The sequence below is a fragment of the Molothrus ater genome, chromosome 12 (assembly GCF_012460135.2).
Source record: "Molothrus ater isolate BHLD 08-10-18 breed brown headed cowbird chromosome 12, BPBGC_Mater_1.1, whole genome shotgun sequence".
Classification (NCBI taxonomy): domain Eukaryota; kingdom Metazoa; phylum Chordata; class Aves; order Passeriformes; family Icteridae; genus Molothrus; species Molothrus ater.
The window spans coordinates 13777193-13795667 of NC_050489.2; the positions used below are offsets into that span (position 1 = coordinate 13777193).

The 18475-nt window shown below is 40.2% G+C and overlaps 1 protein-coding gene across 1 annotated transcript in view; it reads left to right on the top strand.

Annotated features, from left to right (window-relative positions):
* CNOT1 (CCR4-NOT transcription complex subunit 1) overlaps positions 1-18475 on the top strand; it is a 55432-nt gene that overhangs the window by 6921 nt on the left and 30036 nt on the right. The window contains 15 exon segments of the mRNA XM_036390183.2: positions 2809-2916; positions 3581-3679; positions 4176-4244; positions 4355-4409; positions 4800-5003; positions 6324-6492; positions 7700-7826; positions 8117-8227; positions 9350-9520; positions 10058-10154; positions 10157-10184; positions 11134-11374; positions 12755-12874; positions 13921-14043; positions 14278-14429. Coding sequence (XP_036246076.1) covers positions 2809-2916; positions 3581-3679; positions 4176-4244; positions 4355-4409; positions 4800-5003; positions 6324-6492; positions 7700-7826; positions 8117-8227; positions 9350-9520; positions 10058-10154; positions 10157-10184; positions 11134-11374; positions 12755-12874; positions 13921-14043; positions 14278-14429 — 1874 coding nt within the window.

Below are 18475 nucleotides of genomic sequence, written 5' to 3' on the forward strand. Positions count from 1 at the left end.
CTTTTGATCACTGTTAGTTTCAACAGATGGTTTTTGCAGCAAGGTGTGACCAAAGCATGACTTGATTTGGGAGAAGATGTGGTTGATCTGCCATTCACTTGGAGCATAGCTCTCTAAAACAGGGCCAGGTTGTTCCTTACCCTTCAGCCAGGCCTCTTAGCCTCACTGTGGTGAAAGGGGTGAGAGACTGGGACCTGGTCTGTGGAAATGGCTGAATGGTATATGGTTATAAAGCAGATCTAGAATTTCAAGGCTAAATGCCTAAAATCTTAATCCCTTGTCTTTTTTGTTTTTAAATTTTATTTTCCTGGAATTGCTTTACTTTTGTGGTTGCTGGTACAATATTTCTTTAGTTGAAGAGAATGTATGTGCTATAATTCTGTCTCATGGTACACTGCTTGGGGTAAATTTTTGGCATGATTCACTCAATTTTGCAAAGTTTCCATCTAAGCATGTAGAGTTGTGGAAATTCATACTTGGAGTTGTTCTTGTCTCAGCTGAGCAAAATGACACTTCTGTTTAAATACGTCACTCGAGTGTAACAGTGGCAAGGCTTGAGGAACTAATTTCTGTTTAAATATGTTATCAGTAGTCATTTAATATAGGTAATGCTTAAAGAAATTGAATGTATGTTTAAAAAACTTAGAAATATTTTATGCATTTGTCAGACACAAATTCTAAACCATTACTTCCTCCGAGGTGAGTTTTTGCGGTCTCCTTCTCTTTAAGTGGTGAGGAGAGCCCTGATTGGAGAGGGGGAAAGGGCTTTGTGGATGGGTTTATCTAGGAAAGCTAAAGTTTTGAATGTTTTTGAATGTAGGAAAACAGTTATTTTTTGTCTAATCCTGTATTTGCCCAAACACATTACCTGATAAATCCAAATACATGTGGCTCAAGCTTTATCCTCAATCACAGACTGGTTGAGGTTGGAAGGGACCTGTGGAGGTCATGTGGTCCAACCTCCTGCTCAAACAGTCACTTAGAGTGCATTGCCCAGAACTATGTCTGGGCAGTTTTTGGGTACCAACATGGATGGAGACTACAATCTTTCTGGGCACCCCCTGTCAGTGCTTGGTGACCCCTGCAGTAAAAAAAATACTATTTTTGATCTGGTTTTATGACTGGATGCACTGTCATGTAAATGTGTATCAAGGCTGCCAATACAAAGGTTTCTTTCAGCTCTTTCTTCAGGAAAACTGGCAATTCTTATTGCCTGTTTCCTGGAAGAGCTTTTTTGGGAATGTAGTTAGAATTGAAATTTGATACACTGCACTTTTAGCCTTCTCTTCCCTTCCCTTCCTTCCTGTATGTTAAATTTTCAAATTATTGTCCTTTGGAAGATACCTCAGTGCAAGGAAGCAATTTACTTCTGATGCAGGCAAGTTGTGTGGGTGGCTTTAGTATTACAGTTTTCTTTGGCATCTGATTACTTTGATGAATTCACCTTGGTCACACAGCACCATGCAACTTCTTAGGAAATTGACCCAGCTTTATGTCAGTCTTGTTACCACATCCAAATCTTTGTATTTGATTGTGATTGCCTAAACAAACTGCCTGTTTTCTGAAGCCTGAGCTAGGTAGTAGGATTTGCTGTTAATTCAGGTTTGCTGCCTTTTGCACCAGTCTGAGCATCTTCCTGATCCAGGGATATGGCTGCCTTCAAAGGCCCAGCTGTCACCACAGCTGGGCTGTTTACTCTGGACTGATGTACCACAGGCATGTATTTTATAGCTTCTGGTCAAAGAAGCAGAGCTGGATTCAACTTGGAAGTTTTTTTCCAGCAGAACGAAACTTGGCAGCCACTGGAATCAGCAGGCTCTGCGGGAAAGGGAAGCATAGTGTCAGATAACAGTAGAAAAATTGAGACAAAACAGTCAAACATCAGAGCCCGAGCAGACAGAGCCTAAAGCAACCCTGTTTGTCTCTTTGCACAAAGAAGCTACTGGCAAACAAGGACATTCGTGACTGGTGAAGCAGTGGGCTTGGTGTAGGCAGTCAGACCAGAGGCAGAGCTGCAGGTTTTTGCTGGCACATGTGTGTCTCTCCTGCAGCTAGAAAAGGGAAAACAGTGGGGAAAATGTTGCTGGTAGATGAAGGTTGGATTTGTTATTAGCTGCTACTGTTTGGCCAAAGAGGCAAGCTGCTGTTGATTGGCTTCACATTTCTGACTGTTACGGATTCTATTAAAAACAAGTAATGCTGTCCACTTGGTTGGGGTGTAAAGAAAGGAGCAAGTTGTAAAACAGTCTGCAGCTATTTCAGACAACAAGCTGATGAACTGGTCTGTAGCTGAGTTCAACTTAAGGTAAATGATAGGGGATGCAAACAAAAATGTAGTACTGTTAAGATTTAGGAATAAGTGATAGGTGTCATAAGTCAGCAAATGCAGATCACCCATTGCACAGGTGCTGTCCCAAGGCTGTGTTCTTGCAGAGCTAGGCACAGGAGCTGTGGGGAAAAATGGGGAAAAGTGAGGCCATGGACGGTGTGGATTCTGGGCTGCTTTGATGGCAGGATCCTGAGGGTAACTTTAAAAATCCCTTTTTACTTAGCTTTGTAAGAATACCACCCCTGAAATCCATGGCTTCTGTGTCAGTGACTTGTGTCTAGATTCTTTGTTTATACTTCTTATTTGCAAATAGAGTTAATGATGTGGTTTCTAGGTTACTGATTAAAAGGAACATTTACAGCAGTTCTGTTGAAACTGTAGATGATTTGACTACTAGCAGTACTGCTGTATCCATGGTGCTAGACCCAGATCTTGCTCTGTAATGACTGTTTGCTCTTTTTTTGATACTTTTTTTCCAGATTGTGAATAGGCACGGTCCCGAGGCAGACAGGCATTTACTACGCTGTCTATTCTCGCACGTGGATTTCAGTGGCGATGGTAAAAGTAGTGGCAAAGATTTTCATCAGGTACAGTTTACACCAACATGTCTGTTTATTAATTTTGATTGTTAAAAATCTACTGTGGGATTTCATCCGGTCAAGCACAAAGGCAGGTTAGAAGCAGTAGATTCAAACAGACTTATTTTCTAGTTATATGGCCTTTCAACTGCAAGCACTTTTTGCCAATCCTCAAAATAATATCTGACTTACAATCTCTTGCTCTGGAAAAAAACAGGTTGCATCAGTACAAATGCTACTTTTACCAGATGCAGTCCTCTTGTTTGCAAGTCTTTCTGTGTATTTTAAGAGTTTGTCCAAATCTATTAACTGACATTTCTGGTGCTGACTATGTCTATTGGCAGGGCTGTTTTCATCCTTAAGCAATTTTGTCACAGACTTTTTAGCTCCTAACCATGAATCAAATACTCTTGGGTTGTCTATTGCAAAGTGTGAGGATGTTTACAGAGAGCAAAACATTGCACAAATGATGGAGAATGTTTCATCACTTTGTCAGTCTTAAAAGCAAAGCACACCTGAAGAAAGCTTGAATGGAGTTAGTTGATGTTAGAGAGAATTTGGGCACTTCCATAAGTACTTTATCTTTTAGTTTTTCTGTACACAGTGCACAGTAGATTACTTTTATTGTCCTGTTACAAAACTGTGAGTCTTCAAGTTGTCTTGTTCTTTTCAGACTCAATTTCTGATCCAAGAGTGTGCGTCGCTGATTACAAAACCAAACTTTATCTCGACGCTGTCGTACGCCATTGACAATCCCTTGCACTATCAGAAGGTTTGTATGCTTCTTGAAGGGGATTCCAGTGTCAGAAACTGCACTGAATAGGTCTCTAGAAAACCAGCTAGTCTTCCCTTGTAGTAAATTTTTCAAAACCTGAGCTTGCCTGGTTGGTGTGGGTTTTATTTTTTGTTAAACTAAGCAGGTTAGTCAATCACTCAGAATTACTGCAAACTTAATTGTAATACTTCATCTAATGTTGGTACTTGTTGGCTTGTTTATGGCACCAGAACCAAAACAAATCATCACTGCTTCTGTTTCTTTCAATATGAAAGCCATGATAGTGGTTATATAGGGGGATATATGGAAGAAGCTTTTAGAGAAAGTGCATCCAAAAGTAGTTGGAAAGTTTAGCCATAGAAGCTTTGTGTTAACCTGCAGCAGAATAGTTACTAATATTGCAAGCTTGCAAATAGACTTTAGATAGTCTGACACATTGCAAATGAGATTAATCCCAGAACAACTTTCATGTTATTCTTCTTACCTATTTCAGAGTCTAAAGCCTTCACCCCATTTATTTGCCCAATTGAGTAAAGTCATCAAATTAAGTAAAGTTCAAGAGGTAGGTGAATGCTTATTTAAAAATTTTTTTTCTTTTTTTTTTTTTTTTTTTAACTTCGCAAATTAGAAAGGATAAGATCCCCTTACTATGATGTTTGTTTTTGTTTGTAGGTGATTTTTGGTCTGGCTTTACTGAACTCTTTCAGCTCAGATCTGCGAGGTTTTGGTAAGTTTTCTCAAGTACTGCAGGCAGGGACAGCCTTTTTCAGCAGTGTGCTTTCTAGATGGGTAGATGTGTGCCTGCCTGACCTGACCTTGTAATTAGTGGTGCCATTGGGAGGGGCAGTAGATGACCTTGTAGATGATCTTGTGTGAAGTTGAAGGACTGTTTCATGAATGACTTGCTTGATAATTAAGCAAATTGGGGTATTTTGATATCTTAAATTGTAGTTGTCTGTTAATATTTGAGTTCTCAGGTATGAGATTTCTGTTTAAATCTGAACTGTTGTGGCCTGTGGTAAACAAACTCAAATTAAGAGAATGGTGCCTAGCTAAATGAATCTAATATTAAAACAGAATCCCAGGTTTTGACTCTAACCTCTTCTGTTTCCAAAAGCTGCCCAGTTTATCAAACAGAAACTCCCGGATCTTTTGCGCTCTTACATTGACGCAGACGTCAGTGGAAATCAAGAAGGTGGCTTCCAAGATATTGCAATAGAGGTCCTGCACCTTCTCCTCTCCCATCTCCTCTTTGGGCAGAAGGGAGCCTTTGGGGTAGGACAGGAGCAGATTGACGCTTTCCTCAAAACATTACGTAGAGGTAAGTGGTGCTGTTCAGGAAGCCTGACCAGATACAGACTTTGAGCTGGATTTTCATGACTTGCTGTCAGTGCAGAGTGCTGAAGTGATGGGGACTTGCTGACTTAGAACTTGGTACATTTTTGTAGTTCTAAACTGACAGAAAAGTACCACTATTCTGTTTGCTTTACTCTTGATGAGCAGTAACGTGATCTCATGTTCTTGAAAAGTTTTGATGAATAAACATTGAGTAAGGGATATTCAAGTCTGTGTTGGCTTGTATGGCATGGTATTTGTGGCTTTAACTAAAGCAGCTCAGTGCACTGTAGTTGAAAACCCTCTAACAGAGTAAGGAACATAAATTTCAAACAGGTGCATTTTAAGCATTGCTTTATTATATTAGATGCAGATCTACGAGGAAGCACTAGAACAGTGAGGGGAGGTACTTCTGACTTGAGCTCTGGTTCATTTCCTGGAAGCTGCTATTGTAGTCTGCTCCATTGCAAAACCAGTGTTTGCTCTAAACGTGTCACACTAGGGAGGATTTGGACTCAAGATGATAATTGAACTTAACCCACTCCTTCGTTCTGCACAGACCTAGAGGAAGCTACTACCATTTGTACAAGAGCAAAATATTTGTTCTAAGTTTTTAAATATAGCTTCTTAGTTCATATATATTTTAATAAAGATCAATGTGTTAGCTTGTGTAATTCCTGACACTTTGCTTTGGGATATTGGGCACTCTTGGAATGGCCCTGCAGGGTATGGTGCTGTCTCAGGAAGGGCCCTCCCACAAGGTGGCTTTGCTGCTCTCCACTGTGAGCAGAACTCTGATCCACAGATACGATCCTCTCATTACTAGTCTCTCTTAAACTTTGTTTGCCAGGAAGGAAAAAATGAGTATTTACTCTTTCTGTGCTCAAGTGCCTGGCTTAGTTTTGCTACATTTCTTAGACTCAGTAGCAGATCTTTTGTTTCCTAATATTTCCTGAGTTGGAGGAGTGGCTTTTGCTGGACTGCTGTATTGTTTCCTGCCCTGTGCTTTTTTTGGATAACTGCTGTTAGTGACAGTCTAGTTCTAAACTTATACCAGCCCAGCTGCTGGCCTTTTGGGCAGCTGCAGAGCTGCTGTGAACCTGCACAAGCCTAGTTTAGTCTACATTCTTCTTCTCTAGGAATATCCCAGTGCCAGGAGATAACTGAAAATGGGATGGAGGGATGCTGCATCTGTGCCCTCTTGATTTCTCCAGCAGCAGGCCAACTCTAGCGCAGCAGTGGAACAATTTTGAGTACTCTTTCACATGCAGCTGACGTTTTGACACTTTGTTACTCTTGCTTTTAGATTTTCCCCAGGAGCGTTGCCCTGTGGTGCTTGCACCACTTCTCTACCCTGAAAAACGGGACATTCTAATGGACAGGATCCTGCCTGATTCTGGAGGGATAGCCAAAACCATGATGGAGAGTTCTCTGGCAGATTTCATGCAAGAAGTTGGCTATGGCTTTTGTGCAAGGTTTGTAGGAAAATGTAATTTTCAAGCATGTAACTTCGGGTGGTGATGGTTTTCTTTCTTGTTTCTTGAGGTAAAAAGTAAAGAGCACTTTAACTACTAAAATAAGTAGAATCTTATCAAGTATTATGAGGTCATTTATTTGAATTCTGGTTGTATTTTGCTTCCTTCTAATCTGTATTACATGCCTGTAGACACTATGTGGAATTTTGTTATGGTAAGAAGTGCTACATAAAAGGATTCACATTGCTGTGAAGGTTTCATAAGAATTTGACTATCATCCTTTCTTAAGTGAAAATAAAAGTGTCTGGGTAGACATAAATTCCAGCTAAATGCCACTAGAGTGTTGGAAGAACTTACTCTTGTAAAACTTAGCCCTCAGAATGAAGCTAACCTGTAAGAAACATAAGGTAGGATTAAATTATTCTGTATTTCAAGAGAAAGACTATTGATTACTTTGGGAAGGTGATGAAATCTCAAAGGTATTAACATGAGTTTCTTTTTAAATGAAGAAGGAAAAAAACACCATGTATTGAAAGATACCGAATTATTTCCTTTGTTAACACATGCCTGTTAATAAAACAGTTTATATACTCATGCTATATAAATCTTCCTAGCCTAGTTATGAAGTATATACAAAATGGGAAAAAAACTACAAAAAAAGCCTTCAGTTCTAAAGTTGAAACTCGGGCATCTGCTCTTTGTTTTCTCTCTTGTCTCCTGGGAGGTTTTTGCTGGTGCCCTGTGCTCAGGGATGCCATGGTTCGTATCAGGCTGAAGGGCAAATGTTCACAGCTTACCTTTGAAGAGTGCATGTCAGCATTTTGAAACGTGCATTCTCAAAGCCTTTGTTTCGCTTTTAGGTAGCAGAAAACTTGAGTCTCTGAAGCTCTCTATCACAGATCAGTAGTGGAAGTGCTTTTAAGCAACAAGAGTGCTAAACCTACCCTGTGCTTTTGCTTTGACAGAGCATAGTCTGTGAAACATCTCTGTGACATCCCTGTCACTTCAGTACACCTGGCTTTGAACTGGAAACGTGGCACAGTGTATTTCATGGAAATAATTGCACAGATCGTCTACCGAGTTTTTCTTCTTGATTGTCCTGGAATTTTGTTATGTTGGATCATTTGACTAATTTGGCTGAAGCCTTATGTTGTGCTGCAGTGAAACCTGCTTTCCTCTAAGATCTCTGTGTTTTGTTGCATCTTAGTGTTGAAGAATGTCGCAACATAATCATGCAGTTTGGTGTTCGGGAAGTCACGGCTGCCCAGGTTGCCAGGGTTTTGGGGATGATGGCTCGAACTCATTCAGGATTGACGGATGGTATTTCATTACAAGTGAGTGCCTGTTCTCCTGGGGATTATATTTCAGCAGAAGAAGGAGTTAACATGATGGCCTCTAGGAATTTAACAATTGCTTGTATTATTCAATACTTGTACTTCTGACTGTTCTGCTGTAAATGTCTGTAATACTTTCATGAATGAAAGATCCTCAAAGTGTTAAACTGATATCATTACTAGTCTGAACTTCTGTTTGTACCTTTCTAGTGCAAGGAGTTCTGTAGCCAGTGGGTGTTGAGACTGCTTTATTTTTTACTAGTGTTTGATTCAGTGTATTTGACTTGCAGTCTATTTCGGCTCCTGGCAGTGGGATTTGGAGTGATGGCAAAGATAAGAGTGACGGAAGCCAAGCCCATACCTGGAATGTGGAGGTCTTGATTGATGTTCTTAAAGAGCTGGTAAGTCTTGTAAGCATCTTGGTCTTTCATATGGATAAAGCAGGGCATATCTCACTATGATCATAAACCTTTTTAAGCTCCCCAGCAGCCCAAATAGCTTTGACTCTAAGTAACTGTACTTAAATGCTGGGTTTTTTTCCCTCATGAGCAAGAAAAGTTTGAGGAATTCCAGGGAATGGAAGCTACTTGAATGAATAGCTTGGGTGCAGTTTGAGATTCATTCCACACTGCATTCCAGCATGTGTTCTCTGAGGGTTTTTGTGTTTCAGTGTGTTTCTGACAGTGGAAAGTTTTGTGCATGAGAGACCTTGTTTTGGAAACTTCTTACTGTAGGCATTAGTGATGAAAATGAAAGTAGTTTTGTAGTTACTCATTCCAAAACTCTTCTTTATTGCTTCTTAGGTATGATAGCACTATAGAAATAGGAAGGTTTTTCCACTGCTTTATAAGCAGCAATTTTTGTAATGAACTCAGCTACATGAGTACCATTTCCTTTGCTTGCCTTATACAGGATTTTTTTCTGTATGTTCCTTATGCAGAAGTCACTGTTTTGTTTTTCTAAACCTTGGGCCATAAAATAGCTTTATCTCTGGTGCTCACCTATCTCTGAAATGACTGGTTTTTGTTCCATAATGGCCACAGTTTCCTCCAGGCTCTCTCATCAGTATTGTTTTACACTGTTCCTGAAAATACGTTGGGTGCTTTACGAGGTCTTAGAGTTTACATTTTGCAAAAGGAGGAGCAAGTTCTGCTTGTGAGCAGATCAGACCCTTCTGTCTTTTATTGGAGGGTGTGGAATCCTAGGAAAGGAGTAAGTTAATATGCTAAGAGAGGAGCTATTTGTTTGGGGTGTTTAAAGAATTGTTAATTAAATGTTTGGAAGGAGAGACAGCTACTGTAGTGCTGGGGAAGTGCAATCTCACAGGGTAGTTTAAAACATTAACTTGCATCAATTTCTCACAACTATATAAATTCATCTCTTTTTAAAACAAAACCCTTGCTTTCAGCTAAAAGTTGGGTGGATGTTAAGCTGGGTACAATACTGATGAAGAGGGGCTCTTTCAAGGCAGTACTGAAGATGGTAATGTGCAAAGCTCACAATCCTTGTTTGTCTGGTTGCAGAACCCTAGCCTGGACTTCAAAGTAGTGACGTATGAATTGGACCATCCAGGATTTCAGATTCGTGATAGCAAGGGACTGCATATTGTAGTTTTTGGCATCCAGAGAGGGCTGGGCATGGAGGTTTTTCCAGTTAATGCCATATACAGACCTTGGAAGCATGCAGAGGGCCAGGTATGTTTACCAACATTTTTGCTCTATCTGTAGAATATTTTCAAAATTCCTGAGTTTCTTGAATGATAAATGGAGATTAGTAGTGTGAATGTTAGATAATCCTCATTTGAGACCTTGCCTGTAAGGCACAAGCCTCGGGTTTTATTACAGAAGTACCATGTGTGATTAGACTGCGTTGTGTGGGTCATGGTCACTTGCTGTGCACTGCGAGCCTGCCTTTGGCCCCAGCAGAGTTCTGGTGTGTGGTGCAGCTGAGCATGGAACTGCTGCTGCATGGCAGTGCTCTGGAGTGCTTACCTGGTTACACTAAAAGGCCACAGCTTCTTGCAAACAAGTATCCTCAGCATGTCTATACCCATAATTCTCCAATTCTAGAAGTGTGAGGTTCAGCCTTGCTTAAAACACATAGTGAAGCTTGGTTCATCCCTGCTGCTTAGTTGATTTGATTTATATATCTCAAAATGTGGCACTTGATAAGCAGAAGCAACCCTGAAAATCTAATGTCTAAACTACTTCTGACATCTTTTGTTATTCCAGCTCTCCTTCATCCAACATTCCCTCATAAACCCTGACATCTTCTGTTTTGCTGACTATCCTTGCCATACTGTTGCCACAGACATCCTGAAAGCACCACCAGAGATGACAATCGAGAAATTGCTACATGGTAATAAACCTGCTCTCAACTGCTTTTCATACATAGAGTAAGATTAATTGTCTGGTCAAAGGTGGTTTTATCTTCATGCAGCCAGATTTATTGTTGTTGTGTACATACCAGTAGATCAGCCATTAGTATTTGTGACAGGTTTGATTGGTGAAACCTGTTCACAGTATCAAACTTCCTGTGTACTTCCATAATACCTTGCTTTTGCTGGAGTCTTTGGCTTGTTTAAAGAGTGTCTGCTGATGTGTTTTGGCACATCCTGCAAGCTGAAAGGAGGGGATGGAGGAGGTGGTTTTGAAACTTAAATCTGTCTTTCCCAGTATGATATTAGAGAAACTTGTATGAAAGAAGTCCTAAAATTTAATTAGTAAATGTATGTGGCTATTGGTGAGTTAGTGCATGAAGCTGACTGGTGTGACTTTAAGCTGCCCTTTACATCCCTTTTTTGGGGTAGCCATGTAGCTTTCAGTACAGATGCTTGCTTCTTTTTCAATTATACCACCCAGAATAGGGAATTAAAGGATGAGGAATACAAGTAAAAGGGCAATGATCACTTGTCTGTAAAGCAGGCAAAACAAGTAGAGTCTCTTCACTAACTTCCACAAGTGGGGACTCTCAGGTGTTTCAAAAAGTGTATTCCATTGCTGCAAGTATGTTTCAAGTTCCGTTATCCAAGTGACCCAGCTCAAGCTGAATTTCTTCAACGTCAGCTTTCAGTTCCGTCTCCTCCCTAACATAACTAGGAGCTCCTAAGATCTGAGTTATTTTTTATGGTTTCTTGCAGGCTTAATTGTACATGATAAGAGCTGCGGTGTCAGGTTGTTTGCAGTGGGTGTTGCTTTTTATGTCCTTATAGTTGCTGCCATAAAATACTTGAATCCAGGATCCTGTAAACTTACTGCTTGCTAACTTTGTGGGGTTTGTCTATTTGTTTTTTCTTCTCTTTTGTTAGGAAGAGCCTGGATTTGATTGAGTCTCTGTTACGTTTGGCAGAAGTGGGGCAGTATGAACAGGTTAAGCAGCTCTTCAGTTTTCCTATCAAGCATTGCCCAGATATGCTGGTATTGGCCTTACTGCAGATCAACACGTCCTGGCACACCTTGCGCCATGAACTCATCTCCACCCTCATGCCAATTTTCCTTGGCAACCATCCCAACTCAGCCATCATTTTGCACTATGCATGGCATGGACAGGTAAGTATTTTCACTGTAGTTTGTTCTTGTAGTCACTTTAAAACCCAAGAGGTAAATGATCCATGGTTTATGCAAAGTAATGGGATATCTCTTCCCTGACTTGAAACAAACTGTTATGGTTTGGTTTTCAATAATATTCACTGAGAAAATATTCCTGGAAAAGTACAGAGACCCAAGTTAAGTTTGATCTTTTAAACCTTTAGCTTTAAACAAAATTGACCACAGTTTTATTTTAAGAAAAAAATTCAAAACCAAACAACCCAAAAGAAATCCCCAAACCCCTCACAACAGCATCACCTACCCCGCCCCCTCAGCTCTCAACCTCACACATTTAAAGTGTAAAAACTTGAAGGAGTCAGAGGTGAGAAGGTTTAAACCAAAATAATCTCCTTTGTACTTGCCAAAAAGATGAAAGCTATTCTAGACATAAAGAAACTACCTGCTCTGGAAGTTTGCAGAGTCTGGGTGTTTTGTGAAAACTTGAGACTGACTGCTGAGCTTTTTCAAGGAGAGCTTCCATGCAGACATATGGTAGCTGTGTATGCAAATCCCATACTTCTAATGGATGTTTTGTTTGGTGTGGCCTTCATCACTGTGTGCATTAGTAGTTAAATGAAGAGAAATCATGTGAAATTTAAAGTAGAGGTAGTCTCTGGGGTTGGAGAAAATCTTTATTAGCAAACATGTTACCCTGTTCATCTAGAGTAGAGTTAATGGCAAGAAGCTTGACCTCTGAGGGCATGCTGTGAATGTTTTATATTTTCCTGATGGAAATCTTTAAATTGAAGTATGAGGGGTAGAATAGACGTGAAGTGCTTTTTGCATGTGGTCTTGAAATGGCAGAAGAGGCACTGAATGATGATTGCCATGGGACATGGTGCCATTCCGTGACACTTTTCCTTTAAACAAAACCCTTGCTGCCATAAAAATGTTACTTGGGTTGTGTTTTGAAATTGCCTCTGTATGAGCAATGATCTAGATACTGTGTTTTCCTTTTTAAAGGTGTGGTACTGAATTTTCATTTCAGGACATCCTGTCAGGCATAGCATTTTGTAAATATTTGTGTAGTCTGAAAGTGATTTGCCTATGATAGAGAGGAATTGGTCCTGGACAGTGGTAGGAAAGAGCTGGGGATGTATGTATCTACCATTTGCAGTCAGCTACATCATTTATTTGTAGCTCCTGGATAGTTCAGTTTTGCATAGAAAGAGTTAAAATCAGAAACAAGTTCTGAAGCTGAAGCGTAAACATGTTTGTATGTTGGAGACTAAATATGTTTGTATGTTAAGGTTTTTAGTTGTGAAATACCCTGATGAATGTTCACATAATTGATCCTGTTACTAGAATCATGAAGTACAACCCTAATTTAATTCTCCTCAGGGTCAGTCTCCTTCAATTCGTCAGCTTATCATGCATGCCATGGCAGAGTGGTACATGAGAGGGGAGCAGTATGACCAGGCAAAATTGTCACGTATTCTTGATGTGGCGCAAGACTTGAAGGTGAGTTTTTCAAAATACTGCCATTGTTTTTTGTCTGGTGCCTTATGCAGACTTGCTCATCTTTTAACAAAAGCTAAGCTTAACTTAGACTAATTTAGTAAGGATTACATTGTTCAGGCATGTCTGAATTTATTTGTGGCTGCTGTCCCTCATCTTAAAAAAAAGCCTACGTTCATATGACTTAAAGTACTCTTCAGCTGAGTTGTGGTATCTGACTCCAGATGCTTCCAGCCTGTCCTATTGTGAGCCCAAGACATTGTACTTGGTATTTGCAGTGGGGTTGGTTATCATGGCTTAGCTGACAAGTACCTTGGGAAGCAGCGCAGCAGAACTGCTTGCTGTGTGAATGTAGTGTAAATCCAGGAAGAGCTTTGACTGTTTTAACCTTGAATATTATTGAAATGAGAATGTAGAAAATGTCAGATGTTTGTGTGAAGGTGGCACTGCTAAACATAATGGAATGGGGATTTCTTGAGAATGCTACTAGTTCTTAGATTTTATACATTGACAAAAGACTGGAAGTTGTGACTAACTTCTTTGGAGGCTTTATTGCTTCCTAAAGTTAGGTGCAAAATAACTGGGTGTTTCAAAGTGCAAGAGCACCAGCTGCTGCTTGAAATCAGTTTTGTTGTAGCAATTACAGTGTTCAGAGATGACCTCTTGGAGCAGATATATTCCAAGTATCTCTGAAGTGGTTGAGGTCTGTTTGCAGGAAAATGCTAAGTTCTTCTGCTTAGCTTTGTAGCAATATCACTTTGGTAGCTCTTGACCACTCGCTGGTGGTTTTTCATATCACAGAGGAATTTAAAACTGTCAGCACAAGGTCACTTCAAGGAAGGTGAAGTCATGATTTCAAATCAGAGCTCTTGCTGATTTGTTTCACAAGCGAGCTATAAGTTGATAGTACCAATCTTTGTTGACAAAGAAAGCATAGCAGCATGTCATAAGACCTCTTTATTAAAACATGTATGGGAACTAGAAAGAAAAGAAAGGAGAAAGGGTATCTGTGTGTCTTCACTAGTAGTCTTCTGATTTTCTTTCTTTAGGCCTTGTCAATGCTGCTAAATGGTACTCCATTTGCCTTTGTTATTGACCTTGCTGCACTTGCCTCTCGACGGGAATACCTCAAACTTGACAAATGGCTCACAGATAAAATTCGGGAACATGGGGTAAAGCAGGATTTTTCTCTTTATTTTTGCACTCTTGTCAGTGACTAACTTAAGTCACTTTAACAATTCTCTAAGTAGCGTTAAAGTTGTCAAAAGTGTCCATAGTCTGATAGTTCAACTTTTTTACTGAACTATAGTAGCTTAGTGCAATTCTTTCCATGGTGCAATTGCCAAGTTTGAAATAGTGTCTTGGATGTGGTTTGGGAGATTAAGATAACTTTTTTTTTTCCTCAGGAACCTTTCATCCAGGCCTGTATGACTTTCTTAAAGAGAAGATGTCCATCTATCCTGGGTGGCCTTGCTCCAGAAAAGGATCAGCCCAAAAGTGCTCAGCTTCCTCCAGAAACCTTGGCGACTATGTTGGCCTGCCTGCAAGCTTGTGCTGGGTAAGAATTACATTGCTTATGCTGAAAGAGTAATGCATTTGCAGCTGGCTTTCTGTCACAGCTGGTTTGGAGTTTCATGTGGAGGATGGGGTTAATGAGAGTGTATAAACTTGCAGGGATAGGTGCAGGAGTACATTTAATTTTGCATTGAAACTTCTGTTGTAGGCTAGATCACAAGAGCTTGAGTATTGTCTTTATCAGCAAACAGGTGAGCTGATCTTGGTGACTGGAGGCTGTCTGGTTAGTCAGATAATCAGTTGTTAATGACTAGATAGATACAGAGCTGTAATTCAGACAAAGGAATTCAGGCCATGGCTACAGAATGGGACAGCATCTTGGAAAACAGTGGCTTTATAACAGATTTTGTGATTGTGTTAACCAAATGTTTCTGTGTGGTAACTGCTTTGGCACAAACGACTCATGCCATCCTTATGTGTAGGAGAAAAGTGGGGAGTGGTGATTGTGTAATTGAGACTGAAACTAAATATGTGTAACTTCTCTTGTCTTTGAGACTCGAAGTAGTCAGTGATGGAGAATATTGAACATCTTTTGCAGATCAGATTGTTTAGCTGAAGTCAAAAGAAAAGGGTTTGGATTTGAGAGCTGCTAGAGGCAGGGGTAGAATACAGGGCTGATGGAAAGTGCAGTTGGACAAATCAGTCTTTAAATGCTATGTACACACAGTAAATGTGACTGAAAATTGTAAAACATCTGCAGTGCTGTTTCTTAGTGCTGTCAGATCAAGGTGTGTTGAACTGCAGCAATATTTCAGAGGTAATGAGAGGCAGCATAGTGCAATGTGTGAGCCAGAGTGACTGGAAGCTGGAGATGGGGCTTGTTTTGCTGCTACATTTTGGCACCAAATGAGGCTGGCATACCCAAGTGTGTGTTACATAATCTGGGGTTTATAGTGTGTCCTTTGGCTTAGCCAGCATGGTCTTGAAAGAGATAAGAAACATCTTTAGAGGTACCCAGGATGATTCATGGCTCTCATGTAGATAGTAGGAAATTAGTACCAACATAGAGTTGGTCACAATGAGTATTGGAACTGAAAGAGAAGTTGAGGTACCTGTAAGACTTTAGGAGAAAAGAAAAACTTCCTGTTTTCTGCTGGAACCTCTGCAACTGAAGTTCAAAGGCTGTTTCTAAAATAAAATGATCTAGCACATGTTTTGGTCAGAAAAGATAGCTCTTGATTTTCAAGTCAAAGCGCATCTTTTGAGACTGTAGTTCTCAAATGAACTTATATTCCTTCTTTTGCATGCTGCAGTGTCTGTGTTTTAGAGGTTTAATAGTTAACTGTAGATTTGAATTGCATCTAATGTCATTGTGTTCTGAATTTTAATGTGTTACCAAGTTTTATTTATTCCATTAATTCCAAACGCCACTAGTTCTCTACTGGCACAATTCTCACAGCCTTTGGTTTCTTTTTATAGCTACTTTTATTCCCTTTTATACAAGAATGTGACCTACTTGCAGTCATTTTCTATTAGTTATTCTCTTTGAGCTTTAGAAAGAAAAAGCTTGGATTTCTTTCATGAAGCAATTGCTTTGATTAGCTTAGGTTTCAGTCACAAATGGAAGCAGGCGTTGTAAAGACTAGCAGGTTAAAATCACAGTAAATATGAAGTACATTTGGGAGGGTAGTTGCACTTCACTAGCTGAAGCCTGCCATCTCCTAAATCTGTTGGTTTAGGAGCCTGCTCTTTAATTAGGCTGTAGTTAGTTCTTGTCTTGTTTTGTGACCTGGGAGACACTTTTTTTTAGCCACCAGGTCCCTGCATGTTCTGAGACTTATTTTTGGTGCAGCTTGTTTATCACTGGTGAACACTGCAGTTGTGGCATCATGTAACAGTGAGTCTTCAAAAAGAAATCAGTGTTCTTTCTATAGCTGAGTGTGTTTTTACAGTGAAGTCAGGCTTGGTTGCAGGCACCACAGGCTGACCAACCATGTAATTTATTAACAAGGTGCTTATGAGAAGTCCTTCGCTCGTGGAGCTGCAGTGAGTTGAGAGGGACAGCAGTGCCTTCTCCACACAGTCATGCCCTGCATGGTCCAAGGGTGTCAGTGTGGGGAATGATCATTTCTTCTCAGTCTTTAAGTCAAGTCTTCTCAGTCTCAAGCAGGGAAGGAGCTTCAGTGTACCTGTGCTTCAGGAATGAAAAGGCTTCTTCCCACTTTGTAAGAAAGTGTTTAGGAAGAGAGAGAAATGAACATGTGATTACAGCAAGCTGGAACTTCCCTTACAGTGACAGTTTTGTTCCTCTAGACTCTGGTCCTCTCAGCCCTCCAACTTCATTTGCCTGAAATGCAGACTGTGTTCTTTTGTGGGTTTTGGGTTGGTTGGTTGGTTGGTTTGGGATTTTGGGTTTGTTTTTTTTTTTAGAAAACCTGCAATTCTATGCTATCTAAAAATACTGTGATGTTTGCAACTTGATACAGCAGTGTGTCTCTTGACATGATAAAAAAGTTAACCTTAAGTCTGCCTAGATGGTGGGACAAAACATTAGTGGTTCTTTCCAAAACACAAATGGCCTAACTAGTCACCATAAATATCCAATTCAGGGATTGTAAGTCTGTCTTTGTCCTCATTCTGAGCTGCCATATTATCTATTTACAGCAAGTTGGAATTTGTTTTGCAAAAGCATGTTGTAGTATTTAAGCATAAAGACTGCAGATTTAACCCCCCAAAAAGGAGGAGGGCAAAAGACTGAGGTTGGTAACCACATGTGAACTGTAGACTCCCCCAGCCCATTCCATGGCTGACTGAAGTGCTGTATGGTCTTGAAATGCCTCCTGCATCAGAAAAAATCCTGTGGTACATTTCAGCTGGTCATACATACATTTAAGTGACATTTCTGAGACTGTGGCTCAGGTGAGGGCAGATACATACTGTAGATACTGACTCTACTGTGTGCTAACCTCAGAGCTCTGTCTTCAGGTCTGGTTGAACTTTCTGAAAAAGAAATCTCTTTGGGGTTTTTCAAAGGTAGATTTCTGATTGCATTTTCATACATTCCCCCCAAGGCCGTTTGTTCTGAAGTCCTTGAAACAAGGCTCTGGTGAGAGGATGTGAGGAGTGTAAAGGAGCCAGTTTGTGAAACAGTTATTAACATATCCATTGCTGTGTATAGAAGCCTGGTCACATATGATACCTCCCCCATCTCTCATGGGTGGCACTTTCCCCACACTGCATAGTGGATCACTGGTTCTGGAGAACAGCTGGCTGCCCTTCACTAATTCTGTGTGTCCCATAACAGGATACCTGCCAAAGCTGATGGCTGATCTTCAGTTCTTCTGCCTTAATCACCAGCAGTGTGATTCTTTTTGTTCTTTTGTTCCTTTGTTCTTTTTCCCCTCATCCTAAGAGTTGAGCAGTAAAAGCTTGTGAAAATTGAATTGAAATGAGGAATATTCAGACAATGTTAACAGAACAACAAAGCTGTATTAGGATAGTTGCACCATTACAGGAAGGAATCTGCAGCTTTAGCTGTCTTCACCAAAAAGGTATAACTGAAGTTCAGGAAAGCATAAATAATTGGCTGTTTTTTCCAAAAGGAAAATGTTAGTGTTCTGTTATTATGTCTGTGGTTAGGTAAGTCAGCAACAGAGCTAGCTTTCCTTCCAGTTTGGGAACCTGGCAGTCAGACATGGAACACTTTGGAAAGAGGTACTGGCTGCTCTGGGTTGTGCAATGACTTTGTGCCTAAGTTTGAGTTTTCTGATGTTTTTTGGTTATATCTTCCTTGAATAGTTAAATTTCCTGTCTCTGGGTTTAATGCCAGTGTGTGAAGCACGTCTTTCAGTCTGTAGACAGATGAGTTTTAGTGAAGCAGGTGGTGGTATTTACCTCTTCTTTTTTTGTCTGTGAGTACATAGCTCATGTATCTCATCTTTTAGAGAGACCTTGTGTGTAATGAGATTCAGAATGAGAGTAACCATAAATGGTGAAGTTTTGGTACAGGAACAAGCCTTGAGGGGCAGATTTGAGCAAGGGATCACAGAATCACTATCTGTATTTTAATTTCTGAGGCTAAGATGCTAT